We start from the raw sequence: 27,709 nt of genomic DNA on the forward strand, positions 1-27,709 counted from the left end.
GCAAGAACCCCAAAGACCTTTGCTCACTTTAGTGAATTAAGCCTCACAATACCATTAGGAAGTAGGGAAGTGTTGATTTGCCATCATACAGCTGGGGAAACTGAGGTCCAGAGAAGGCAAGTGACTTAGTCAGTTACATGGTGAGCCATGGGCACACACTGTATTAGAACCTAGACCTCCTAATCTCAAGTGCTGTGCTTTGGAACATTTTTTGTAAGCTAATCTGGAGATCTGTGTGTGTACGTACACATGCATTGAGCCGTGTCTGCTCAGTTTACCAACAAAAATAAACATCTACCTTAGCTGTGGTAGCTTAAAGATACAGAAAGCAGAACAGAATTCAGTATGCTCCTTTGGGGCTATCTAGACTTCACAGTGCTATGCTCTGATTCCAGAATTTCTCTAGATGGGGATATATTGTATGAAGCGGAGCAGTTTGAGTCAATGGAGTTCTGTTAAATCTGCAGGGCAAGCAGTTAGAAAAATCTTGTTTTGACTTGTAAACTAACCAGGTCTGATATGAAACCACTGGTGGGAAATATGTACTGAATAGAGACAGGCTGTTTTTCCAGAATCACTTTTCTGACGATAACTGCACTTGAAAACAACAGTTTGTGCATTAATCTAATCAGCGTAGAGTTTCAGGCTCTTATTTATATTCTTGAAAGGGATTTGATATTTTAGAAATCTGTCAGGGTGCAGGGAATAGGAAGAAATTAATGTCCTTGTCCTACTGAGCTAGCCTGAACTAGTACATTAACCCTTTCATGTTGAGATTTTCCTATGTGGCGTGGGAGGCACTTCTCTCAGTTAAGCACTCTTCTGTGGTGATGCTGGCACTAGCAGCTGAGGGTAGGAGCCACCGGCCCAGGCATCCCCAGCCCCGCCTTCCATGCAGTGATTTACCTCTCTGCCATCTGCTCCAGATGCCCAAAACAATGTGCCCGCATTGCTGGGGTGGGGCACGTGACCACTCTTGCGGTTTCCATTTGCTTCCCCTTCAGGAAGTCCTTTTTTTGTAAGGAAGCAAAGAAATCTGTGGGGGACACGAATTCTGTGCCTGTGCAGTGGTGCACAATTCCCCCAGGAGTAACTTAATTCTGCCTTTTAACTGGATGGTGACAGCCACTTTCCCTGGCAGAAGTGGTAGGACATATAATATGGAGAACTAGCAAAAGCATGTTTTTGTAGCTAACACAGGTAGCTATTGAGGATACTAGCTTGTTTGTTACCAGCACTGAACTGAATAAAGCTGGTGGTGTCTACTATCATCTTCCCTCTCTTTATTGGCTGGGGGACTTCTTGCTGTGTGAAGTTTTTCCTGTGTGAGGAGCACCACTGGGAAATCCTTGATATGCAATCTGGGGTTAATGGGTGGCATTGGTGAGAGTTACTGAAAGAACTCAACTGTCCTATTTCTTCCAGCAGACTGTAACTGCTTCAGCACATAGAGGAATATGCAGCTGAAGTAGGAAATGGGAGCTGATAGGCATCAGATTTCCATGTGAAATCTGGATATTGTTTCAGTATCATAGCGTGGAGAGAACAAATGATGTTTGAAATGCATAATACATTGGTCTGTTCAGCTGTGTGTAGCATAAAGCAGATACGAGTCTGAAATTAGCTATGCACCATGTAGAAGATTTACCCCTTGCTCCAGGGTTGCCCAAAGCATAGCCAGAGGGCCTAATTCAACCCATAGAGTTGCTGCCCTCTGTTCCTGTAACTACACAGGAGCAGAAAGGAAATTCAGTGCAGTTTTCTGTTGCTGGAAGACTCGAAGCAAAACAATTTGCTGTCCGCATCAAGGGAGATACATATATGAGCAAATATGGCTATTTACTTTAGATGTGTGTTTGTATAGATTGGGGACCCCTGCCTTACTCATCAGACAGCTTAATCACAGTCATCACCTTAAATGGAGACCAACAGTTATGCTGAACTATACGTGCTGCCTGCGGAGGCTGTTTCATGCTTTTACCAGAGAAGAGCGTGCATTAAGAGCCTAATCACTATGACCAACGACAACTTTTCTTTGCAGGTTGTACGGCGGAATGAACTATCGTCGGCTGGGAGGCGGTGTAGGCGTTATCAAAATGACACATTGTGAATCCCATATATGGTAAGCATCTAATGCAGAAAAAGCCCTTCGTTCTCTATCCTATACAAACTGAAGAGACTTACTGACTCTGGAGCTCTATGCGGCTCTAGTAAAATATAGATCCATCTTAATTCTTTGCTGGTGCCTCTTTCTATGGAATTATAAATAAAATGACTTTTCTGAGTGCACGCCCAATGGGAGACCAACTTGTCAGACTCCAGGGAACCACCGACTACAACTAGAAGCTTTGCTTATGTCCTTATTTTTTTCTAAACAGTCTCTCAGTTTTTGAATAAACTGAACTGTAAAAGTTACTCTAACATAAACAATGACCTGGGACTGCAAGCTGTGCCAGGAGTCTGGCAAAGAGGAGGGGCTCTCCTCCTCCAGCAGTGGAAGTGGCATCCATGCAGTGGATGAAAGAGGAATGTGATACTGAAAATAATGCTTTTGCCTTATTTACAGAAAGCTTCATTTAAAAAAAAAAAATAAAAAAGTTCTTGACCAGAAGGGTGCCACCTTTGCACAGAAGCTTTTCTGAGTGCAGATATATTTATTTTTTCATTTAATTTGTATCATGTATTTTCTTTGTATCACTCTCCATGAAAGATTCCATCTCTTTTAATTTTTTGAGATTGGGTTCTGACAGGCTGATGGTTGGGGCAGGGCTACATCCTGTGAGACTTCTGGATGCTGCTGTGCCACGCCACTTGGGCCTCTCAGAGCATAGGAGCTGTGAAGATTAGTGCCCTGAGTGTCTGGTCAGTTTTTTGGGAAATGAGAAGCAGAACTGGAACACCCATCTCTTTGCTGAATTATTGATACTCAAGAAGGAGGTTGGGGTTGAAAGGTGAAAAATAGCTAGACTCCAAATTTATGCATTTTTCCCAGTGTGTGGTACAAAGGTTCAGGATCTATGTCTTTCCTGTATGTGAACCTTGTGAGAGCACTTATTGCCATTATCAATTCTTGTGTCTGCTCACATGGGAACCACTTGTTATTTTTGGACAATCTAGAAAGATATTGTTGCAATTTCCTGGCACTTGCCCCTATTGCAGACTTGAAATAGCTTCTGCTGAAAAATGCTCTGGTCAGAATCAGCTTAGCTCCCTACCCTTGTCTCTGCTGTTCCTTTATAATTCATACTGGGGAACATTAGGATAAGGATCAGATGGTACCTCCCCTTAGTGAATTTGTATGCACTTCCTTATGTTGGCTTTAGAGCTGGAAAAGGTATGAGGCCTGCTTAATAGACTTCTGGAGGAGGTGGTGTGCAATTGCATTGTGAGTAATGGGGTATGTTTTAGTGAGTGCAAAAAGCGTTGGGGCACTCTGCCATCCAGTTTGAGCAAACAAGACAAGTTTGCTGTATTGTTAAGTTCCAGAATGAGAGAATGTCATGATGCAACCGAGGTAACTTTGTGACATACCTACTAAATTAGAGATTTGAAAGGGTGAGAGGAATGTACATCCTTGATATTAAGAGTGGTGCTAACATCTCAGTACGGTTTGATTCCTATAACTCAGCACTTTAATGTGCTTGAGAATGTAGAAAAATAACACTATGTAACAAAAATGGGTCATTAAACAAGACTTTTTTTAACAAAAAACAAGCTCCTCAAAGGTTGGCATTCTTGTGTTTACATTTGATGATCATTTGCACCTTTACAAGGAAAAACAAGTATTCTGTAAACAATTGTTTACATGTATCATTTATGCTTTTCTAGCATGAGTAACTTGTATAAATAGTAGTGTTACCTTAATAAATTTCTTTTATGCTGTTATTTATTGCTTGTTCTTTTTGTCTAAAGCAGCAGCAGGAATAACAACTTATGGTTTAATTTTTATGCTGATTTGCTTCCTCTGACTTCAAGAGAAACAAGAACAGGCCCATTTCAACATCTCTAACAAGAGCAGGGGATGCAAGAAATTCTCATAAGCTGTTACCACTCTCCAGTTAAGTTATAGAGGCTCATCGCTGCTCCAACTTTAGGGCATAAACTGATCTGCAGATGGGAGTCAGGCAGAACTACTCTCCCCCTACTACACAGGATATAGTATTTTTCAATAGGGGTTTGATACCTTCCTGAAGCATTGGGCATCAGCCCAGTAAAGACGACATATTGGACTGAACAGATGGCTGGCTGAAGCAGTTCCTAAGGAAAACTGATGTGTAGCTCTGCTGGTTGAGGGTCTGGTTGGTGGGGGAAATGGCACATGCATCCTTTAGCCTAGAAGTGGATTGTTCAGGACACAGCTATTTGTCTGGAGGGAAAGGTGACCCTGGTAACATAAGCCAAATCCAGCCCTAGTGTAATTCCACTGATTTGCAGACAGGCATTTACTTTAGCACACTTTCCTAGAACTACAGTTATGTAACACTAAACATATGTTATTTAGCAGGCTGGTTGTAGATTAAATACCATTTTCAAAAGTGGAAGGTGGCTGTAGATCATACAAGGGAAACACTCATTGATGTAGAACATCTCATATCACACGTACACTGTATTGATCTTTCTTTCAGTGTTCCTTTGTCAAAGCTGGAGAGAATGTGGGCTAGTGTTAAATTTTTGTATTAAAATCAAATATTAATTTCAGATCTTGTAATGACCATGCAAACGGGAGGGATTTTTGTATCGGAGAAGGTGAGACTTAAAATTCTGGGATAAATGTAGTAGTTAGTTTAGAAGAAAGATCCGATCAGCAGTACAAGTTAAGTCATTGGATTTCAGAATAAAACCCCTCAATATAAACAGGAACTGCTTCAAGCTGCCAATCTTTGTATCAGTTTTCAGTCTCTTGCTAAACACAAGGCCTAGAATGTACTTTTTTTAAAATGAAAAATTAAGCCAAGATTTTAAAAAATGGGACTATGGAACTATGCTCTGAAGGAAAAAACAACAATATTTAGGTACCCGTCATCCAACAGCAGCCATGGATCAGTGGGACCTGGTGAGTACTCAGCACTTTTGAAAGTCACACCACATAAGCACCTGCCTGCTAATTGTATTATAGAAGCACCTAGGAGCCTAGTCATAGCCAGTGTGCCATGCGCTGTACAAACAACAAAAAGATGGTCTGTACCACAAAGTACTTAAATATAGACCAATTCAAGAGTAGGCAAGGCAGTATTAGTGCCTACGTCAGCAGCATCAGTGCTATTATGTACCAATCAACAGGTAATAAGATTATTTAACTGAACTAGCACAGATTGCGGCAGGTAAAATGCAGCTTGAGCAGAAGTCTGGTTTCACATTGATTTGGAGCCAGTACATTCAACAGCAAAATCAAGTAAGAGTGAAAGAGGTTGACACTCTTACTTGACTTTAGCTTCACTAACAAAGAAGGAGAGAAAAACCCTCTCTATGTACTCACAGTGGGGGGGTGGGGGTGGGCAGGGAAATCTCATTTTACCTTACAACACTTTCATTTGTACAACTCAAACAGCTGTATTAAATGTAGCCAGTATCCCATTGTGTAGTTCAGGAAACAGAGGCATTGAGGTTAAGGGATTTGCTTTAGGTCACTAATAGCAGAGCTGGAAGCAGGAGGCTTTTCCTTCAAGTGCACTGATACCAAAGCCATACTGATTCTTCTGAATATCTCGCTGTTCACTCAACAAACACAGGGGAGTGCTTTTGAACCTTGCAGAAATTAATCCTGACAGACAGACTTTTCTGCCCTATATTACATGCACCACCATCCTGCACTACTGTGTTACCATCTAGGCCAGGGGTTCTCAACCTATTTACCATTGTGGGCTGCTTATGCGTTGTGAGTCACATCCACACAATATATATACTACCTGTATGGCCCTGAGGATGTCACATGGGTCACAGCTCTGTGCTGATTGAGAACCACTGATCTAAGCTATGCAGCAGGAGCAGTGTTCCAGCTCATGCCTGATCCTTTAAATAATACTTAAAAAACCCATTACAAAATGTTACTTTATTGATGTGACTTTTATTATAGCAAAATGTGCATCTATAATTTTCCTCCTATGGCCCTCTTTGCTTCATTACTAGTTGTGGATTTCAGTCCAGGAACCAATGAGGTCAAATGAAACTAATATGCTTTCACTTCATGGACTGGAGTTTTGTGAGGCTAAAAAAATCTGCAGGAAAGCCAGCTTTCTGTAGTCAGTGTCTCTCAAACATGAATCTACTGCAGATAGACTTAATGTGATCCAAGCAGAGCATCTGTAATAAGTTTCTTAGGACAGCAGGTATAGAGTACAAGGTTTCATTGTATCTGTGAGATTGCCAGCTCTGTCAGCAGCGTCAACACTCCTATTAGGTGCTTGCTATGTAGGATCTGCAAGAAAACCATTAGTTGTAGTCAGAACAGAAATACAATAAGCTATTTAAATCACTGATTGCTATTTAAATGTGTAGAACACACACTGACAACTGCTGAGGGGAGTGAAGGATTTGCACTATGGGTTAATCTCATCACCATGCTACTTTCCCTGTTTCTTTGCAGGACTCCTCCTGTTGAGTGTACACAAGGCCTAGCGTCCTATCTCCTCCTCCTCCTCTACATGGGCCCTTCTGATCTTCACTCCCAACCTGGGAAAAGATCAGCAGCTCAAGGGACACACTGCTCCTGCCTCCTCTTTAAAAGTGTCCCCTCACTTCTCCTTGGAAGAAGCACCAACAATTGGCCACTCTGCTCTTCCACCCTCCTGCCAACTCACTTTAGCAGTGATATCTGATGATCCCACAGAACTCTGTTATTCAGGCCATGTCTGACAAGTTATTATTGAACATTTATATTGCTGTAGTGCCTAAGGATCATAACCAGGTTGGGTCACATTGTGTTGAGTACTGTACAAATTAGTATTACCTACCCTAAAGAGTTAAAATCATAGAATATCAGGGTTGGAAGGATCTCAGGAGGTCATCTAGTCCAACCCTCTGCTCAAAGCAGGACCAATCCCCAATTAAATCATCCCAGCCAGGGCTTTGTCAAGCCTGACCTTAAAAACTTCTAAGGAAGGAGATTCTATCACCTCCCTAGGTAACTCATTCCAGTGTTTCACCACCCTCCTAGTGAGAAAGTTTTTCCTAATATCCAACCTAAGCCTCCCCCACTGCAACTTGAGACCATTACTCCTTGTCCTGTCCTCTTCTACCACTGAGAATAGTCTAGAACCATCCTCTTTGGAACCACCTCTCAGGTAGTTGAAAGCAGCTATCAAATCCCCCCTCATTCTTCTCTTCTGCAGACTAAACAATCCCAGCTCCCTCAGCCTCTCCTCATAAGTCATGTGTTCTAGACCCCTAATCATTTTTGTTGCCCTTCACTGGACTCTCTCCAATTTATCCACATCCTTAGAGTTCACATTCTAAAAAGTCTAAAAAGGTCTCCTGTGCATTTTCCTACCCACTAAATGAGGCAGGGCTCCTATAGTCAATTGTTAAATACGCCAAGCAGCCATGAAATGAGAAAGATACCTCTTAAGATTGGCAGCACCCATTTGGCAGCTTCCAACTTTAAAACCTATTTCTTTAGCTATGTTGCTAGCACTTCAGATCATTATAAATGAATCAATTTTTAGTATGGTTTTCTTTTAACTTTTCATTTTCCAGCATGGACAGTGAAAATACACTAGCCATTACCATGTTATGTCTCAATCCCAACATTGTGCTAGCACCTAAATGTAAGGCTGAGATTTTTGTCATGGATATTTTTAGTAAAAGTCATGGACAGGTCACGGCCAATAAAGAAAAATTCAAGGAAGCCCATGACCTGTCCATGACTTACTAAAAATATCCATGACAAAATGGGCAGCTCAGCTGCGGGGTCCCCACACCACCTGCAGCTGCAGGGGCCCATGCTGAGCTCTGGGGACCCCTGCTACCCAGGAGCTGCAGGGTACCCCCATCATCCGGGGGGGGGACCCTGCAGGTCCCTGCCCCGGGGCTGAAGTCATGTAGGTCGCTGAAAGTCACGGATTCCGTGACTTCTGCGACCTCCGTGAAAAAATCATAGCCTTACACATAAATACATGGGGATTTTCTTTTAAAAAAAAAAAAGTTTTAATATCAAAAAAGTCAATTGTAGTTTCCAGTGGCTGTAGGTTTTGTATAAGTTTGGGATTTTTAAATCCAAATTTTAGCCAAAATGAGTCAAGGGCTGTCTTTGTTCTGTGCTTGTACAGCAGTCAACACAATGCCTGGGAGGTCTACCACAATACAAAAGATGACTGCACAACTACCAGATGTGCTGTGGAACCCACTGGAAACTAGTTATGTCTGGTAGAGGCTGAAATTTTTAAATTGTTTGGGGGGGGGGGATCAGTTACGAGAATCAAGTAGCCTCCAACTTTAGGGACAGCTCTTTCTGGCCAGGTAGCACTATTTTAATTATACTGGCTAGAACAGCATTAATCAAAACCTCGTAGTTGGAATTCAATTTAGTACCTTTATATTCCCATCGCAGTGTGCTGATGCTATAGATGTAGAGACTTTCACAAGTCTTGTGGCTGACAAGTGGATCTTAAAGTGTCTATAGAAGTGAGAGTAAAGGCAGTCCATAAATAAATTCACTTCTTCTTGAGTAACCTCCCCAGGAGTTTTTTGCACTGTGTCCCATAAGGCTTTTGCATCCTCAGGGTGTATGGCATATGAAATGTCCAGAGACTGGGGAATGCAGGGCACAGAGAAAACAAGTTCTGTTGCAGCCATATAACTGTCCACTTTGCACCCAGTCCACATAGCAGCCATCCAGGCAAGGTTGAGTGGGCTGATGGTTAAACGACTGAAATAACAGTCAAAGGTCTTCTGAAACCAACTACCAACTATGGCTGTGTAGCTCTCTGCCCCATTTGCAAGGAACAAAGATAAACAGGTAAAATCTTCTGGTACACTCTCCGAAAGATCATCTCCAGATATACAGCAGAACCAGCCTGACCACACCACTTTGTCTTCTGCATTTTCAAATGGGAGCTGAGATCTTAATGCAATCTAAAAGAAAAAAATGTCTGCATTACATCTCCAAGTTCTAGAGTGCATTTGACAGTTCTTAGCCAGAGCGAAATGGATTCTAATAAGAATTGCTAAAGCACAAGAATTTTCCCCTGATATACTATTTTAATAGCAAGAGATCAGAAGGAATCAGCTCCAGATCAGTGGCTTGATTTTCAGAGGTGCTATATGGGTTTTGGTGCCCAATTTAAAGATTTTGGCCCAGCCAGAACCCTAAGTTTTGACACTGCATTGCACTAGTTTCTATGCCATTATACCACTTTAGATATCTTGACTGTTTAAAGACAGTTTTTGCAATTCATCTATTATGCCTATAGAGGGCCTGGCTCCTCCCACTGAAGGGAGTGGAAGTGTTGCTATTTACTTCAATGGGAATAGAAGCAACCCGTAAGTCTACATTAGTGCTGCTTAATGCAGCATTTGTATTGTGCATTAATTTTCCTACAATAATTGCAATACAAAATGTTGCACTTCAATAGCATCTTTCCTCTAAGGACCTCAGAGTGTTAATAGGCCTTAACTATGGCAGGGAAGTAGCATTACATCTATTTTACCAATGAAATTAAATGACCCATGCAAGATCCCACATCAAGTTGATGACAGAGGAGAACTGAAGAGTGTCAACTCCTACTTCTGTCCTCTAACTATAACAAAGATTTGTTCCCAAGTCTATGTTTGAACGGATCAGCAGTTTATGAAGAATTTTTATGAAGTTTATGAAGAGGGTGTTAAAAACAGACAAGAACCATACTGGTTAAAAGCAAAGAGATGCAAAAAAAGTTTGAACCACAGGATACATGAAAATTACCATAGTAACAGCCATAAATATTTTAACGTTACAGTAAGGCAATTCAGAAGTGTTAAGACATCATTGCTATCAACAGTGCTAGCTGCAGCCCTTACCTGGACAAGGATTGCAGCCTGGTCCTGATCCGTACCTCTCAGTCCTAAAAGGGTGGACAAAATCACTTTGATACCAAGATCATTGCCCACTTCTACAGCAAGTCCTTTCTGCTTTTCAGTGGCAACAAAGGCACTCAGAAGTCTAGAATACTCCTTCAGATTACCATAAGAGAATTTGTACATGGGGGTCACGCTATACAAGGTCCATTGTTTGCGTAGAAGGAATGCTATCTTCTGAGGATCGGCATTTTCCTAGAATCAAGAGAACAATATTCAGTTTTCTAGGCCTGCCCACAATTCCTGTAATGAAACTGAAGAAACACGTGTACACTGCATCAATCAGGCTAATCAGTTTTTATTCTTATTTATATAAGATGTGACAGCTGATTTAAGATATGAATAGACACATTTTCTTTAGTTATATTAAACTACAAAAAGCTCACCTGCAGTAAAGATGTTTGTGGAATTATTCTCCTAGTTGGGCTCTGACCACACAGGGTGTGTGTCCTGGTGAACGTCAAACCTCTTGAGAAACGAGTAGTATTTGTAAAGTTGATTCCAGTCTCTGCAGTTTTTCTTCCTAAACGGGTCATGCCCCCAGAATCAGGAGTATCCACATCCTATACATGAAAAGAGCCCAAAGACTGAAAACTTGCTATAGTCGGGTGGAGTGATTTAAATGATTAATTTAAGTCAATTAAGTATCTGCAAATCATTGAGTCTGATCACACCGAGCCTTTGTAAAACTAATTCAAATTGATAAACTAAATTATAAATGGTTTCTTTCTAATTCAAATGCCCACTACGGTAGAGTCTCTTATTTGAATTTTACAGAACTGCTATAGACAAGAGACAAATATTTAATATTTATTAATAAATATGAAAATTAAGGTGGTGTTCCTGCAGACTCTTGAGCAAATGCATAACTTTACTCACATGAAAGGAACTAATGTACTTAAAGTTTAGCTCAGACGCTTATGCACATGCTTAAGTTATAGTTTTATTTAAAAAGATATTAATAGCATGAAATCAAACACTGAAGCAATTTTGTTTTGAATTGACAATAAAAAGTTTATTAGAGAGACTGCATACAATGAAAAGTTTAGACTTGCAATTGATGAACAGAGTTATTACAAATTGTTTTATAAACAGGCCAAAATGTTCAAAAATGGGAGCCTAGAAAATTAAGCTTCTAAGCCCATGCTTCATGGTGAAATTTTCAGAAGCACCCAAGTAATTTAGAACCACAAATCCCATCGACTTCAATCTGCAAACCCTGATGGAGGAATATAGCCTGGTTGAAGCATTCAGCTTTCTTGAGTCAAAGTTCAGCATATGATTTTTGCAGATGACACTAAACTGCTCAAGATAGTTAAGACCAAAGCAGACTGTGAAGAACTTCAAAAAGATCTCACAAAACTAAGTGATTGGGCAACAAAATAGCAACTGAAATTTAACATGGATAAATGTAAAGTAATGTACATTGGAAAAAATATGATGGGGGCTAATTTAGCTACAACTAATCAGGAGAGAGATCTTGGAGTCATCGTGGATAGTTCTCTGAAGACGTCCACGCAGTGTGCAGCGGCAGTCAAAAAAGCAAACGGGATGGTAGGAATCATTAAAAAGGAGATAGAGAATAAGTTGAATATCTTATTGCCCTTATATAAATCCATTTTACACCCACATCTTGAATACTGCATACAGATGTGGTCCCCTCATCTCAAAAAAGATATACTGGCATTAGAAAAAGTTCAGAGAAGGGCAACTAAAATGATTAGGGGGTTGGAACGGTCCCATCTGAGGAGAAATTAAAGAGGCTAGGACTTTTCAGCTTGGAAAAGAGGAGACTAAGGGGGGGATATGATAGTGGTATATAAAATCATGAATGGTGTGGAGAAAGTGAATAAGGAAAAGTTATTTTCTTGTTCCCATAATATAAGAAGTAGGGGTCACCAAATGAAATTAATGGGCAGCAGGTTTAAAACAAATAAAAGGAAGTTCTTCACTCAGCACACAGTCAACCTGCGGAACTTCTTGTCTGAGGAAGTTGTGAAGGCTAGGACTGTAACAGGGTTTAAAAGAGAGGTGGATAAATTCATGGAGGTTAAGTCCATTAATGGCTATTAGCCAGGATGGGTAAGGAATGGTGTCCCTAGCCTCTGTCAGAGGGTGGAGATGGATGGCAGGAAAGAGATCACTTGATCATTACCTGTTAGGTTCACTCCCTCTGGGGCACCTGGCATTAGCCACTGTCGGTAGACAGGATACTGGGCTGGATGGACCTTTGGTCTGACCCAGTATGGCCATTCTTATGCTCTTATGTATGTTCACATGGGAAGGTGGTGCTGGCTGTAAATATAACATTGGCTAGTTGCTTATCAAGGTTGTTACAAGTCCCTGGGCTTTGTTCAGCATAAAGGAACATTTTAAATGAGAGAAACTTTTTAGTAGAAAGAAATCTACATAAAGTCTACTAAGAATTAGGAAACTAACAAAACAAATACAAAATATTCACCTTTGCAATTTGACTACAAAATGGGATGGAAGAACTAGCAATATGCACATACAAATATTTGATTTAAATTCAATAAATTGATCTGTTTTCAAAAATAACCATTTAAAAGTTAAAAACCATGTTTTTATTCACCTTGGCTAAAGTAGAGATTGAAAGTTTATTTTAATGTAAGAGCATTTCCGAGGATCAAAGTACTAGACACAGTTAATAAATTGTAAAAGCTGTTTCAACATAGAAATCCTTGCTTTCCCCACAAACAGCAAGTAGGAACCACCACCTCAACAATATTTACCTTCATAAAATATACTAAGGCACGCAATTGTATGACAATACTCTCACAGATCAAATACAACATAAGGAACAAAGCCACAGCCTAAATGCCTTCTGTCACGAGCCGGTCCTGTCCCAGACTCCCAGTGTTGGACGACACTGGTCTGTTCTGTGGGGATGGAATCTTCTGCTGGAGAATTTCCAGGCAACAAACCTCTTACCCCCTGGGCTTCTAGTCTAACAGTGGATCAGAATCAATGGCACTGCTGGTATCAGACTCATTCTTCTACCGGAGTAGAACAGTTCCACACTGATGGCCCTTGGCTACTCTGCTACAGCTTCCCAAACATAGGGCAGGTCTACACTTAAAACGCTGCATCAGTGTAGCGCTAAAGTGAAGATGCTCCTATGCTGACGGGAGGGAACTCTCCCTTAGGTGTAATTAATCCACCCCCCCCGAGAGGTGGTAGCTATGTGGATGGAAGAAGCTATCCCATTGACAAAGCAGTGTCTACATGGGGGTGTTAAGGTTGGTATAACTCAAGAGTTTCTCAAATGCACCTTTTCTTGCAGCCACAGCCTCCTGGGCAGTGATGGGGGGGTGGGGGGAAGTAATGCAGCAGCCCCTCCCTTGGGGCCACCAGCAGGGGCTGGTCTCTATCCCCTACAAGAGACACAAACACTGTAGAAGCAGGCAGCCAGCATGGGTTCCCCACCTTCCTGGGGGCGGTGGGGCTTGGGCCTCAGTCCTTGGGTGGCAGTCTCTGGCCATGTGGCAGCAGGCTCCATCCCTCAGGCACAGGGCTTTAGACTTCCGCCCTTGTCTTCCCTCCCACCCCCATCCTCCTGGCTCTCACTGACTCCCATCACCCCTGGGCCCCCTACCCACCTCCCCATCCAGGCCTTAATTTGTTCCCCAGCTTGCCAGTGCTGAGTACAAGTCTGCTGTGAAAAGTGATATTGCTAACATCGCTTTTCATAGCCTCCCAGCTAGCTAGCAAGTCTGCTGTGAAAAATTACATTAATATACAAATATCACTTTTCACAGTAGCAGACTTACAAGCTAGCAAGTCTTTAAAAAAAAAAAAAAAAAAAAAAGCAACCAAAAAAGCAAAACATGCAAAGCACCTTATTTATGTTTCTATTCTGTTTAGGTCCAGTAAAGAATAGAGACAATTGTACAGTATTTTTAATTGAGTCTGCAAAAAAAACCAGCCCCCTACACAAATAAATTATAATGATTTGGACATGTATAAATGCATATTTATTTGCTTTTCCTAAAATTAATTAAGTATTTTAGGAAAAATTGCTAGAGTGGCCACCAGCAAGAGTTGGTGGCCGCACTCTGAGGCCACACAAAAATTTGTTGTGAGAACCCCTGATATAACTACATCATTCACACACCCCTGAACAATGTAGTTACACTAACATCAGTCTGTATTTATGTAGACCTGGCCATAAATTCTTCACCTGGGGTATGACTACTACACTACAAGCACCACAGTTCTAGCTACAAGAAAAGGAGGACTTGTGGCACCTTAGAGACTAACAAATTTATCTGAGCATGAGCTTTCGTGAGCTACAGCTCACTTCATCGGATGCATTCCTAGCTACGCCACCGTAATTCAGACACTTACTAGAGTGAGGAAGGCATTTTCCCCATCACTGCAGCAAATCCATTGGCCTAGCAGTACCTACAGTGGCGCTTAGGTCGGCTTAAATCTCTTTGGAGTGTGCATGTTCTCACCCTTAAGTGAAATCGCTAGATCAACCTCAGTTTTAGATGCAGACCAGGGTGTTGGTGTCAAGTACCTGCTACAACAACAAATGCTCAAAGCCACTCTGAAAGTTACATTCAGAGGGGAGGTGGAAATGTTCCCAAACCCAACATGTCCCCAAACTGTCACACCTTCAACCACCCTAGCAACGAAAAGTTTCCTACATAACTCCCCCCACCTCCTTTTCCAATGTACTGAAGTCAGCTTAACGTTAATGCCTGTGAAAGATCTTGTAAACTATGCCCTCCTTCCAGTCTGCCCTGGGTTGTAAGCTGGGGGAGGGGGGGGGGTCGCTCTGTCCCCTCCGTGTCTGTTACAGGCCCCCAGCACGCTGCAAGGGGAAGATTTTACACAGCAGCACATCCAGGGTGGGCAGATGCTCCAGCCGCTGCACGCGTTCGCGGCCGGTTCGCAGCTGGCTGCCTTAGGATGGGTGGGGCGGGGAGCCTGGTGCCTCCCCAGCGCGGGGCCGGTGTAACGACACGAACAGCTCCCTCTCCCAGGTCCCTACGTCGCACCTGGCCCAGCCGGACAGCGGCTGATGGGGCCCTGTCATGCCGCACGGGGCGGGCAGAGGCGGCCGCTAGGGGGGTAGTGCCCCGGGCAGCTCCCCCGACCCCCGGTAGGAGATCGGCCCCCCACGCCAGCCAGCTCAGCTGCACGAGCAGCCCGCCGCCAGCGCCCCGGCTCCCGCTACCGGACAGTGGCGAAAACGTCACTCTCCGCACGTTAGGCGCAGGGCGGCGGGATCTCACCTGCCGCCGCCGGAGACTAGGCCGCCCCGATCGCCTCATTGCGGACTCGGCTCTCGCGCGCTCCGCCAAGATCATTTGAATCCGCTTCCCGGCAGCCCCTGCGGCAGGGACACCCACGCGCGTGAGCCTGAGCCAGGAATCCCGTCACGTGATGCACAACTGCTCCGTCGCCATGTTTAGTGCGGGCGGGGAGGTGCCTCATCAAACGTGATGACTGGGTGCGACGGTGGCCGGTTAGGGACAGTTGGCGAGATTCGCGCTGTCCCGATCCGTAAGGTAGGACCGAGCGGCTGTCTGGGGTGGGGACTCGAAGCCAAGCCCCCGCCGCCAGCAGCAGGAAGAGGCTGGGGCTGAGGGCCGCCCGACGGAGCGAACACTCCAGTGCGGGGCGGGGTCTGTGCCGGGCTCGGGAGCCCGGACGCCTGGGTTCTCTCCCGGCTGGCTACTCTCGGAGAGCCGCAGGTTCGCGGGCACTGTCCTCCCCGCTCCCCCGCAGCAGTTTGCAAACAAAAGGGGGCCGCCTGTCTCCGTAAAATCGGGACAAGGCCCCTGCTGGGAGCGCGAGCAGCGGCCTGAGGGGCCGCAGCTTGGGCCGGCGGGCGGGCTGTGCTTCCGGGCAAGTTACTGCCCCCGCCCCGGCGCTTGCTGGCACTGGCGTGTCGGCCCTGCAGCCCGGCCGGGGCATTCCCGGCCTCGCACGCTGGGCTGGAAACGGGGCAGTCCCCGGGGGGGGCCTGGGGCTGAGCCGTGCCTAGAGTTGCCCCAGCTACGCGGGGGGGGGGGGGGGGGTGGCGGCGTTCCCGGGTGCGCAGATGGCACCGGGCCTGCTTTGGCCTGGCCAACCCCACTCTTTGTAATGCCGTAAGGGCGGCCAGGGCTGGAGCCACCTCACTCCTCTGCCCTCCAAAGTTTTGCCACTATGAGCGTTAAAGTCCCCAGCGGGCCTCGTGCAGTCTGCATTGCTGGCTATTTTTAAATCAAGATTGGATGTTTTGCTAAAAGATCTGCTCTAGGAATTATTTTTCAGACGTTATCTGGTCTGTGTTATGCACAGACTACATGATCACAATGGTGCCTTCTGGGCTTGAATCGAGGAAAAAAGTGGCAAGGCCCTTCCCCGTTGTAGACACAGCTGTAGGAACTCTTATACTGGTATAGCTTATTCCAGATTACCAAAGTAAAATATGCTATATTAGTATAGAGTGTCCTATACAAGTATAACTGCATCTACATTAGGGCTTTTATCAGCATAACTATATTGGTAAAAAAAAATCACACCCATTACTGATATTAAAAAAACAATGAGGAGTCCTTGTGGCACCTTAGAGACTAACAAATTTATTTGGGCATAAGTTTACGTGGGTTAGAACCCACTTCATCAGGTGCATGCAGTGGAAAATACAGTAGCAGGTATATTTAGGCTTTATCCAGTCTTTATTCAGGCCTAATTTGATGGTGTCCAGATTGCAAATTAATTGCAGTTCTGCAGTTTCACGTTGGAGTCTGTTTTTGAATTTTTTTTATTCAAGAATTGCCACTTTTAAGTCTGTTATTGAGTGACCAGGGAGGTTGAAGTGTTCTCCTACTGGTTTTTGAATGTTGTAATTCCTGATGTCAGATTTGTGTCCCTTTATTCTTTTGCATAGAGACTGTCTGGTTTGGCCAATGTACATTGCAGAGGGGCATTGCTGGCACATAATGGCATATATCACATTGTAGATGTGCAGGTGAACGAGCCCCTGAAAAGGGCTGGGAGTGGATGAGTCATTACAAAACCTAATTTTACCATACTAATTTCCCCCTACTGTTACTCACACCTTCTTGTCAACTCTTTGCCACCCTCACGACCACTACAAAAGTGATTTTTCCTCCCTTGGTGTTCTACTCTTAATTGAATTGTCTCGTTAGACTGACCCCCCCACAACCTGGTAAGGCAACTCCTATCTTTTCATGTACTATATATAAATATACTTACTACTGTATTTTTCACTCATGCATCTGATGAAGTGGGTTCTAGCCCACAAAAGCTTATGCCCAAATAAATGTGTTAGTCTCTAAAGTGCCACAAGGACTCCTCGTTGTTTTTGCTGATACAGACTAACACTGCTACCACTCTGATTATTGATATAGTTATGCTGGTAACATTTTAAAATGTACATCAGCCTAAGTCTGTTTTAAATCCCACCTTTAATTATTTATTGATAAGTTTGTGGGTAGGTGCTCTTATTTCAGATTGAGTGTCCTATTTTGATATAATGTAAAAAAAAATAAGTTATATAAAAATAGGAGACCCTTTAACTGAAATAAGAGTGTCTGTAAACCAACGTGCACTGGACTCAATAAGTTTACACACACACACCTTTAGTTTGGGACTATTTTGTATGTAGGTAAGGGGTGACTTTTTGCCATGAAGAGTCTGATCATCTCTAGGGCATGTCTAGAGTAGACAGTTTTTGTACTGATTGAATTATATGGGGTTGGAAGCAAGAAAGTGGAGCCGCTGCCATGTGACCTGACCTGCCTTCTTTCCAGACATCACCAGCAAGTGGTTTATAGACCTCCTTTTGAGATCTTCCTTGATGATGGAAGATGCCATACACATACAAAATATTAATATTATGCAGGCCTGAGGGAGACAGGAACTAGTATGAATGACAGATGGGGAATAAAGGTGGAGTTTGTACATGTGATTATTATTTATATTACACTATTGATGCCCCATTGTGCTAATCACTCTACAAGTAGATTGTGAGGTAAGGGGCGGGGGGTCCCGCGGGGCAGTTAAGGGACAGGGAGCAGGGGGCAGCTGGATGGGGCAGAGGTTCTGGGAGGGGGACAGTCAGGGGATGGGGAATGGGGGGGTTGGATAGGTGTGGGAGTCCCGGGGGGCCTGTTAAGGGGCGGGAGTGTGGATAGGGGCAGGGCAGTCAGGGGACAGGGAATGGGGGGGTTGGATGGGGGTGGGGCCCTGGGGGGGGGAGGAGCAGGGGGGTTGGATGGGTGGGGGGCTTTAGGGGGGCAGGGGCCAGGCTGTTTGGGGAGGCACAACCTTCCCTACCCGGCCCTCCATACAGTTTTGGAACCCCAATGCGGCTCTCAGGTCAAAAAGTTTGTCCGCCTCTGCACTAGACCATGTGGACCCTTCGGGGAAATAAGGGCAGCTGGTCAGTCAAGGGAGAATTTGACACAAGTACTGATTGAAGAATAGAATCTGAGGGTTGCAAAGTGAAATTACTTTCCATGTTGTTTTTTCCTAAAACTGTCCAGAGTGTGGAAGATCCAGGACTGCCCTTCTGTTTCTGATCCCGCTGTTGTGGCCTGTAAGATGTCATTCCGCCACGGGCTGCGACTGCTGTACAGTCAGCCGTGTCTGTTCTCTAGAGAACTAAACAGACCTTGGTGCAGATACGTTTCCAACAGTTTGGCACTTAGCTCAGAGAAAAGAGCATCAGGTGAGCAGGGGTGGGGAGAAGTCTCCTGAATACAATATTTTATATTCACATACTGAATTTACAAAAATAGGTTTTGTATCTTATTTGTCTTATCTTCAGCTTTGCTCTTATTCTGGGTGACAGAGCCTCTTATGGTAATCCAGACAGAAAGTTAAACGATCACTAACATGAGACATGTATTAGCACTTCCCCCTAGATATTTTTTAAATTTATATTTTAAAAAAGACCTTAACCCATTTATGCTCCTTACTTTTTGCACATTACTCCCACATGGGGCATGATCCAAAGCCAATTTTTGTGGCTTTCAAATCACATTTTCCTGTCTGAAAACCGGTTTTTCCCTTTCTCCTAACTGTAGTGTGAGGGACTTGGACAAACAGAGAAAAGTGACTGTGCCTGACATAAAAGTGAGGGAAATTTTTTTCCCCTCTAGTAATTTTAAGGGTCTGTAACAATAATAGGTGAAATGTTTTCAGGCAGGAATGTGCCTAAGTTGACAGTCTCCCTTTAACCTTCTAAAATACTATAAACTTTAAAACCCAAGAGCACTGCGTGAATGTTTAACAACCAGAGCGTGAAACTGACCAGTCTGGTTTTATTGTCTAAGGCCCTGGTGCAAAGCCAATTGAAATCAATAGGAAGACTCCCATTAACTTCAATGGGCTTTGGATCAGGCCTTTGCTAGCCTTGTATAAAGCAGGCAGAGACTTTTTCAATTTTCCCTTATGTGGTTTTGTCAATACATTTAGACCTTGATCTAGTGCTGCTCTGTTCCTCAACCCCCAACACAGCTCGGCCAACATGACTCAATAAATACCTGCAGCATCCTTTGCTATTTTTGTCCTGGGTCTTTTTTGAGAAGAAATTGGCAAATGTGGTGGATTATGCTTAAATGTCGTGTTAATCTCAAAGAGCGCCGTCCTGGAATTAGGATGAGAGATCAGCAAACCTGTTGTTACACTTTGCATAAGCAGATCATCAACCTAGGCTGCCAGAATTGGTATATACAGGTTGTTTGACACAAGGTATGGCAAACATCACTGTTATGATTCTAAGAAAGCTGATTATGTTCACATATGTCCATGTTTCAATTGTGCCTCCCTAAAGTTGTCTCTGTTGTTTTCTTTGGATATACAGTATTCTTTACAAACCATTTTAGGCAAGGAAATAGTATTTCTCTGCTATCCTTAAAGGCTGCTGGCTTCCACCCAAGAAGTCACTTTGGTGGTAGAAGAAATGATCTGCTTATATATGGCCATAAAACACACTCAGATTATTATTTTTATTTATTTGTATCACCATAATGCCTAGGAGTTCTAATCCTGGACCAGTACTCCATTGTCCTAAGCACTGTACAAACCAAAAACTCTGGGGGCAGGGACTGTCCTTTTTGTTGTGTGTTTGTACAGTGATCTTTGAATAAGATAGCACTTATTATTGTATACCTACATTAGCATTCATGCTCCCATTGAAACTGTTTTTCTGTGGCTTTGTCTCAAGATTTCAATAGCTTTGTGGCTCGGACCAACACTTGCGGAGAGTTGCGTTCTGCTCATGTGGGCCAAGAGGTCACCTTGTGTGGATGGATTCAGTACCAAAGGTAAATGCAGCCCACATGGATGGAGGAGAGGTTACATTGCTGGAGCCAAGGCAGCTCCTAGGACCTGATTCTTGGTTATGTTAACGGCCCTTTATACCACCCTGGCAGCATAAAGGGGCTTAAAAATGGGAGGAAACCCCTTCCTGAGAATATCCTCTGTGTAGGGTGGCTTCTTGGCCAGTGTAGAGAAACAGTTCTAAGTGCCCTGTGCCCAGACGTGGGTGGAGGGACAGGTCAGGGTCTGGCCGAAGTGCATGCACTATGGCTGTTCTCTGCTTCCTGGGCCTACTGAGGAGCTGCAGAAAGCACAGTGTAAATTAGAGTAGCTCTAAGGCTGCTTTATCTTATGCAGTGGTCAGGCAGGCCCCCTCATGGTCCCAGAAGAGGGGTTTAAAGTCACCTTTGCGCGCGCACATTCCTCCTAGCTCTGCCCCGTCTGAAGTGTTGGTATTGAACAATGAGATTCATGTCAGATTAGTATTTAAAACTTGCAAGGACCCAGAAGGGAGGTGGGACTGGAAGCTATGGACAGGCTTCCTTATGTCCATTGGCTTTCACCGTATCCAGTGAAGCTCTCTGTGGGGGAGGCTGAGGAGCTTCAGTTGTTTTTCCTACCATATTGAGAGCAGCACCCTGTTTAATCAGTCAGAGGGGATTCCCTCCTACTAGCTCCCTCTTGTAAAGTGGAGAGAATGATACTTTCCTCCTTTGTAAAGTTCTCTGAGATCTACAGGTGAAAAGTGCTATAGGAGATCTTTCTAGTAGTAGAACCGAGCATGTTCAGTACCAAGGGGCTGTAAATGTTACGTTGTGTGTTCAAAACTCTTATTCTTCATGGGCGAGTGCTCACATTCAAGCACTGCTGTGACTGTTTTTTATAGTCTGGTTTGCTACTTGAATCTAATCCAAATTAAAGATTTGTTTCATCCCTGATTTCCAAAGTGAGTAAGGTGATTCCTAGATTCATGTTGTTTCTAAAATGCTTTGAGATGAAAGCCACAATATCCCCAGAAATACAAGATATTAACATAGGCTTTGGCTTAGAAAGCAAAAAGATTGAACCCTGGGAGAAACAACTCTTTCCATTTTGTTTTCATCATGTTCAGACAGGGCCTGTTCCTGGTTCTGAGGGACTTCCAGGGGCTGACACAAATCATTATTCCACAGGATGAGGTAAGGGCTGCCAAGGTATGAGTCTCTAGATTTTTTGCTTTAAAGGCTTGTTGTCCCCCATGGTGTCAAGGGCAGAATGAAGAAACTGAATTTATATTACATATTGCAGTCTGCTCTGATTTATGTACATCATCTGTGGCCCTCAGTCTCCTGACAGATTGCTAGCGTAGCCCCGGGTTGGGCAAAAAGTGAGCACTCCTGAAGTAAAGCAAAAGAACTGTGATTACTAAAGCTTTTAGCTGAGCTAGAGACCTAACTTGGAGTGAGCTGTGCTCAGAATGTAAGATTTCTTAGATTGTAAGATCTTTGGAAAAGGGGCATCTTTTTGTTCTGTCTGTATACAGCACTTAGCATAGTGAGGTTCTGGTCCATGACTGGGGTTCCCAGATGCTACTGCAATACAAGTAGTAATAATGTCATGCAACTCGTTTATAAAGAATGATCTTTACATTTTGTCTGAGAGGGGGCCATAAAGAAAACAGAAAAGCATCCAAGCATGGCACAGTCTGCAATGTGACTTCAGTTTCCATGACATCTCAGTATTTTCTTCCTGCAGGCACATTCCCATGTTAAGAAGGTCTTGTATGATGCCCCTCTGGAATCTGTTGTGAGGGTAACTGGGACGGTCATCTCTCGGCCCCCAGGGCAGAAGAACCCGGTTAGTGCTTTGAAATCTTCCTGGGATTTTCTAGAGTTTGGCACTCTGGTAAAGTGCACTGAATTTAGCACAGAGATTTGGCAGGTGGATTCATGCTGCACACGTTGTGTCATTGCTTTGCCATTAGCAAGCTTGTTTTCTCCAAGGTATGATAACCCATCATGGAGTGATGTGAAAGAATTGTGAATACAGTGAAATAAAAATAACTGCTATGGCATGCACCTTCCAGGAACTTCAAAGCACTTCACAAACACTAATGAATGAAGTCAAACAATACTCCTTTGACAACTACTGGTCACCATTAAAAAAGGCTAGACTTTACCATCCATGCTTTTGGTTTTCTAGTCTAAATTTAAGAAATGCTGTAGTGCTTCTGCAGTAATTTTTGACCATTTTTACTCATGCCTGCTGTAGGTAAGTTTAATTAGCTCCTTTTTATAGATCAAGAAGCTGAAGCCTGGAGGTTAATGACCTGATGGTTCAGAGGTGTTCCATACCCACAGCTCTCTTTGTCAGAAGCTTTAAGTGACTCTTCCAAGACCATACACCACCAGTCATTGGCAGGACTGAGTACAGAACCCAGGAGTTCGAATGCCCAGTCCACTTCTCTAACCACTAGATGCTACCACAAAGTATGCCAGCTCTGAGCTCCACAGTTATCTTTTTTTTTTAAGACACGTATTGGAAACTTGAATGTGTTCTTCTCTGGTTAGTAGAAGGTGTTCCACTCTGTCCTGCAAGATGGGAAGGAATGGATAACAGAGTTTAGTGGTCTTTATTGTGGCCGCAATGATAGATGGGAGAAAAACTCAAGTCTACCTTAGAATTCAAGTGGGAACTCTACTTATGGAAACTAGTGTAACCTTTATGGTCCCTGGGTATCATGGGGGGCAATTCATTTACCAATGAGCTGAACCATAGCTCTCCTCCACATTAAAGGTTAAGGGCCTGATACTGCCAGCATTTATCGATTCATAGCTTATTAATCCAAATGGGACACTGATCATCTAGTCTGACCTTCTGTATAACACAGGCCATAGAATTTTCCTGAATTAATGCTGGTTTGAACAAGAGCATATCTTTTAGAAAAACATCCCATCTTGATTTTAAAATTGCCAGTGATGGAGAATCCTCCACTACCCTTTGTAAGTTGTTCCAGTGGGTAGTTACCCTCACTGTTAAAAGTGTGCATCGAATTTCTAGTTTGAACTTTTCTGGCTTCAACTTCTAGCCATTGGATCTTGTTATACCTTTGTCTGCTAGACCTTCCATATTAAATTTCTGTTCCCCATGTGTAGGTACTTACAGATCATGATCAAGTCACCACTTAACCTTCTTTTTGTTAAATTATATAGATTGAGCTCCTTGAGTTTATCACTATAAAGTATGTTTTTTCAATTGTTTAATCATTCTTGTGGCTCTTCTCTAAACATTCTCCAATTTATCAACATCCTTCTTGAATTTTTTACACAGGTTTCCAGCAGTGGTCGCACCAGTGTCAAATGCCTTCCTACTCTTGTATGCAATTCCCCTGTTTATACATCAGTGAACCTGAAGAGATTACTCTTGTGCATAAAGTTAAGCATGGGCATGAGTGTTGGCAGGATCAAGCCCTAACTCTTGTCTTGTAGTTCGTACATGTCATGGGGGAGAGCAGGTTATGGGCAAGAAAGCAGGTTCACTTCTAATAGGGATGGATACGCTACTGAAGGAGAGTGAGACCCAGTGTGTCTTAAATAGGAACTGATTGGCCTTAACCTGCCAATGAATATTGAGGAAGATTTGGAGAAACTGATCATTAAGAGACATTCTCTGCCCTATGCTGTAAGGGGTCAGACTGGATAATCATAAGCATTCTTTCTAGCCTGAAAATCCATTAACCTAGTGTCATAAATATAAAGGGAAGGGTAACCACCTTTCTTTATACAATGCTATAAAATCCCTCCTGGCCAGAGGCAAAACCCTTTCACCTGTCAAGGGTTAAGAAGCGAAGGTAACCTTGCTGGCACCTGACCCAAAATGACCAATGAGGGGACAAGATACTTTCAGATCTGGTGCGGGGGGAACAAAGGGTTCTCTCTGTCTGTGTGATGCTTTTGCCGGAAACAGTTCAGAAATGCAAGCCTTCCAACTCCTGTTAAGTTAGTAAGTAATCTAGCTAGAAAATGCGTTAGATTTTCTTTTGTTTAATGGCTGGTAAAATAAGCTGTGCTGGAGGGAATGTATATTCCTGTTTTTGTGTCTTTTTGTAACTTAAAGTTTTGCCTAGAGGGATTCTCTATGTTTTGAATCTGATTACCCTGTAAGGTATTTACCATCCTGATTTTACAGAGGTGATTCTTTTACCTTTTCTTTAATTAAAATTCTTCTTTTAAGAGCCTGATTGATTTTTCATTGTTCTTAAGATCCAAGGGTTTGGGTCTGCGTTCACCTGTACCAATTGGTGAGGATTATTATCAAGCCTTGCCCAGGAAAGGGGGTGTAGGGCTTGCGGGGATATTTTGAGGGAAGATGTCTCCAAGTGGTCTTTTTCCCTGTTCTTTGTTTAAAACACTTGGTGGTGGCAGCATACTGTTCAAGGACAAGGCAAAGTTTGTACCTTGGGGAAGTTTTTAACCTAAGCTGGTAAGAATAAGCTTATGGGGTCTTTCATGCGGGTCCCCACATCTGTACCCTAGAGTTCAGAGTGGGGAAGGAACCTTGACACCTAGAAAGAAACTTGTCCAAGTATTTTGCCCGGTGTTCAAATCTATTTTTCTCTGTTTCAGAGAATGCCGACAGGCGACATTGAAGTGAATGTGAAGACAGCTGAGGTCCTGAATTCCTGCAAGAAGCTGCCCTTTGAAATTAAAGACTTTATCAAGGTGGCTGCCTGCCTTTGGCATTAAGCACTGGCTCTTCAGAAGAGTTAGGATTTGCCATGCTGAATTGCAGAGCAGTGTCATTGCACTGTTGTAGGGCATTCTCTTCTTACTCCCACCTTCTGTGCTCTGGGGAAAGAGTTGTTCACAATGGAACATGCCTAGAGTGAGCTCTGACAGTGAAATTGTAATACTGTAATAGCTAAGTAGAATGTAATGCCTAAATCTGCTCTGTGCTTTGGGTTTAAAAATATAATGACGGTAAGAATTGGTGGTATTATGGGAACAAGGAAAATCTGGGCTCATGTCCATCTTTTGTGATTGTGAAACAGGAGGACTAGTGTGTTTAAAAGTTAAGGTATATAGCCTCACCCAGGCATACAGCCAGCTAGCAAGAGACTATATCCGTCCAGGACAGTAAGATCAATCAGACTGATGGTTAGGTATATCGTATATCACTGATTATTGTGTCCTTTCTCTTCCCTATGAAATGTGGACCAGTGGATAGGGGTTGGGACCAGCATTCAAGAGAACAGGGCTCTATATCCTCTGTGCCACTGGTTCACTATGTGACTCTGGGCAACTCACACAATGTCTTGTATCTCAGTTTTCTCCATCTGTAAAATTAGTTTAGTAATGCTTGCTCACCTTTGCAAAATGCTTTGAGACCTATGATTGAAAACATCCTACAAGTCCCAAGTAGGATTATTATGATCTGTTGCTGCCAAGTGAAAAGTGAGCATTCTGGAATCTAGAGCTTACAGCATGCAGCTCCTGTCACAGTTAGAGTCAAAGTGTGACCTAGATAACTAATGCTCTTCCACATATGTGATGAGTTACTGGCAGTAATGCAGGGTCCTATGTTTGCTTCCACCTTTCCATTGTGGTCTTTGAAGAAACTTTTATGGGCATCTGGTTTGGCTTTTGCTCTTTAATCACAATCCTTTTCTCTTTAGAAATCTGAGGCCTTGCGCATGCAGTATCGCTATTTGGACTTGCGCAGCTTCCAGATGCAACATAACCTGCGGCTGAGATCGCAGATGGTTATGAAAATGCGGGAGTACCTCTGTAATCTCCATGGTAAGAGAAATGCATCTAGTTCTTAGCACTTTATCATCTTTTTCTTTTTTTCTTGTTCTTGCTATCTGCTCTACTACTGCCTGACATGCTAGGGGAGAGGTGCTGGGCAAAGTGCTGCCCTGACATGGCTCTATATCCCAGGAACATACCATGGGGTGGGATACTGGGATGTCTAAAGAGCACAGCGGCTCTAAGTCCCTTATCATGCCACAGATGATCATTTTTGAATGAGCAGTATCTATACAATAAATGTTAAGGCTAAGATTTTAAAAAGTGATCAGTGATATTTGGGCATCTCAGTTTTTGGGTGTCTTTCTTTATATGCCTTTATAAGGGCCTAATTTTCAGAGGCAGGTGCTCATCTTAAACTTACTGGTCACTTTTGCAAAATTTTAGCCTAATTGTTCAGAGTAGCCAATGGAAATATAAGCAACTGTGGCAGGGAGGGCTGAGAACTAGTCGTGATAGGAATGGTGGGTGCTCAGCACCCTTCAGGATCAGGCTGTGCCTGCATAAGTAATCCTTAGTCATCCTGAGAAAAAAAATCAAATGAGTCTGTATATGACTGAGGAACTGCATGCTCTGCCAGACTACCTCAAGCTGATTAACCATGCTCTGCCAGACTACCTCAAGCTGATTAACCACAATCTCCAACCAACTTCTCTGAAACCAACATTCTCAGCATATTCAATGTCTGAAGCTTATGCTTGTTTTTAGGGTTTGTGGACGTAGAAACTCCAACACTATTTAAGAGAACTCCAGGGGTATGTATAGTCATTCATCTGGGCCTCCTGCAATAATATAGACTACTTATTTGCTCATGTGTCCCTGTCTGCCCCTCTGCCTTTATTTCTGTCATGTGTTACTACTTAACTGTTTACCTGCCAGTCAGGGGCATCATTTCAGAAAATTCCAGGTGTGGGAGGCAGGCACAGTCATGTCAGCATATAGAACATTATATGTGATTATATTGTATACTGTGAAGTCGGGGGGTGGCAAACCAACGTGTTGAGGGGGAACTGCCTCCCTTGCCCCTCAGCAAATGTTGCTTCTGCTGCCAGTTACTAATATGTCAAATGGGTCCTTTTGAGGCATGAGGGGGTGGATAGGACAAAGTGAGAACTATAATTTAGGTCAGTTAGAGGACAGAGCATAGATCCTTACACCATTCATTACTCAGCTAGCAGTCTCTACCATCACATTATTATTTAACAAAATAAAAATCCAGAATATAAAATTGGAAATTAAATAGCCTTAAATGGGAATACACCTCTACCCCGATATAACGCGATCCGATATAACACGAATTTGGATACAACGCAGTAAAGCAAAAAATGGTTTTCTGTCTCATTTGCAACATTGGTTCTCAAACTGGGGGTCGCGACCTGGTTATGTGGGGGGTCGCAAGCCCTGACCCCAGCGCCGGGCTGTGAGCCCCGACCGCGACGCATAGCTGCGAGCCCCGACCCTTGTGTTGAGCTGTGGGGCTACGAGCCCCGACCCCAGCGCGCGGCTGTGAGTCCTGACCCTGACCTCTGCACTGGGCTGTTAGCCTCGGCCCCGGTGCTGGG

At 43.4% G+C, this 27,709-nt stretch overlaps 3 protein-coding genes across 10 annotated transcripts in view; 2 read left to right on the forward strand and 1 right to left on the reverse strand.

Annotated features, from left to right (window-relative positions):
- The window catches only part of KLHL20 (kelch like family member 20), a 37,226-nt gene extending 33,341 nt beyond the window's left edge, over nucleotides 1-3,885 (forward strand). For both annotated transcript variants that reach the window (XM_073356391.1, XM_073356392.1), the window contains one exon: nucleotides 2,042-3,885. In XM_073356391.1, coding sequence (XP_073212492.1) covers nucleotides 2,042-2,126 — 85 coding nt within the window. In that variant the 3' untranslated portion in view covers nucleotides 2,127-3,885. The remainder of the gene's footprint in view (nucleotides 1-2,041) is intronic.
- Nucleotides 3,886-6,059: 2,174 nt separating this feature from the next.
- On the reverse strand, nucleotides 6,060-15,381 carry CENPL (centromere protein L). The gene is made up of 5 exons (XM_073356399.1): nucleotides 15,315-15,381; nucleotides 10,437-10,613; nucleotides 9,994-10,245; nucleotides 8,527-9,069; nucleotides 6,060-6,415 (listed from the first exon to the last, which is right to left on the reverse strand). The coding sequence occupies exons 1-5, from the start codon at nucleotides 15,351-15,353 to the stop codon at nucleotides 6,344-6,346; spliced, it is 1,083 nt and encodes a 360-aa protein (XP_073212500.1). The 5' UTR covers nucleotides 15,354-15,381; the 3' UTR covers nucleotides 6,060-6,343.
- Nucleotides 15,382-15,489: 108 nt separating this feature from the next.
- DARS2 (aspartyl-tRNA synthetase 2, mitochondrial) overlaps nucleotides 15,490-27,709 on the forward strand; it is a 33,441-nt gene continuing 21,221 nt past the window's right edge. For 3 of the 7 annotated variants that reach the window (XM_073356400.1, XM_073356404.1, XM_073356405.1), the window contains exons 1-8: nucleotides 15,490-15,590; nucleotides 18,582-18,766; nucleotides 20,267-20,366; nucleotides 21,473-21,539; nucleotides 22,096-22,197; nucleotides 24,966-25,061; nucleotides 26,015-26,138; nucleotides 26,856-26,902. In XM_073356400.1, the coding sequence (XP_073212501.1) occupies nucleotides 18,640-18,766; nucleotides 20,267-20,366; nucleotides 21,473-21,539; nucleotides 22,096-22,197; nucleotides 24,966-25,061; nucleotides 26,015-26,138; nucleotides 26,856-26,902 (663 nt within the window). In that variant the 5' untranslated portion in view covers nucleotides 15,490-15,590; nucleotides 18,582-18,639. The other 4 variants (XM_073356403.1, XM_073356402.1, XM_073356401.1 and 1 more) reach the window with 4 other exon arrangements.

The sequence above is a fragment of the Lepidochelys kempii genome, chromosome 8, assembly GCF_965140265.1.
Source record: "Lepidochelys kempii isolate rLepKem1 chromosome 8, rLepKem1.hap2, whole genome shotgun sequence".
Classification (NCBI taxonomy): Eukaryota; Metazoa; Chordata; order Testudines; family Cheloniidae; genus Lepidochelys; species Lepidochelys kempii.

What these genes read in the sequence shown, in the direction of transcription:
- CENPL (XM_073356399.1), bottom strand. Translation starts at nt 15,353, where the DNA reads ATGAGGCGATCGGGGCGGCCTAGTCTCCGGCGGCGGCAG. An exon ending in CACAAACATCTTTACTGCAG is followed by an intron (nt 10,246 to 10,436) that starts GTGAGCTTTTTG and finishes TCTTGATTCTAG; the next exon opens with GAAAATGCCGATCCTCAGAA. An exon ending in ACTGCGATGGGAATATAAAG is followed by an intron (nt 6,416 to 8,526) that starts GTACTAAATTGA and finishes GTTTTCTTGCAG; the next exon opens with ATCCTACATAGCAAGCACCT.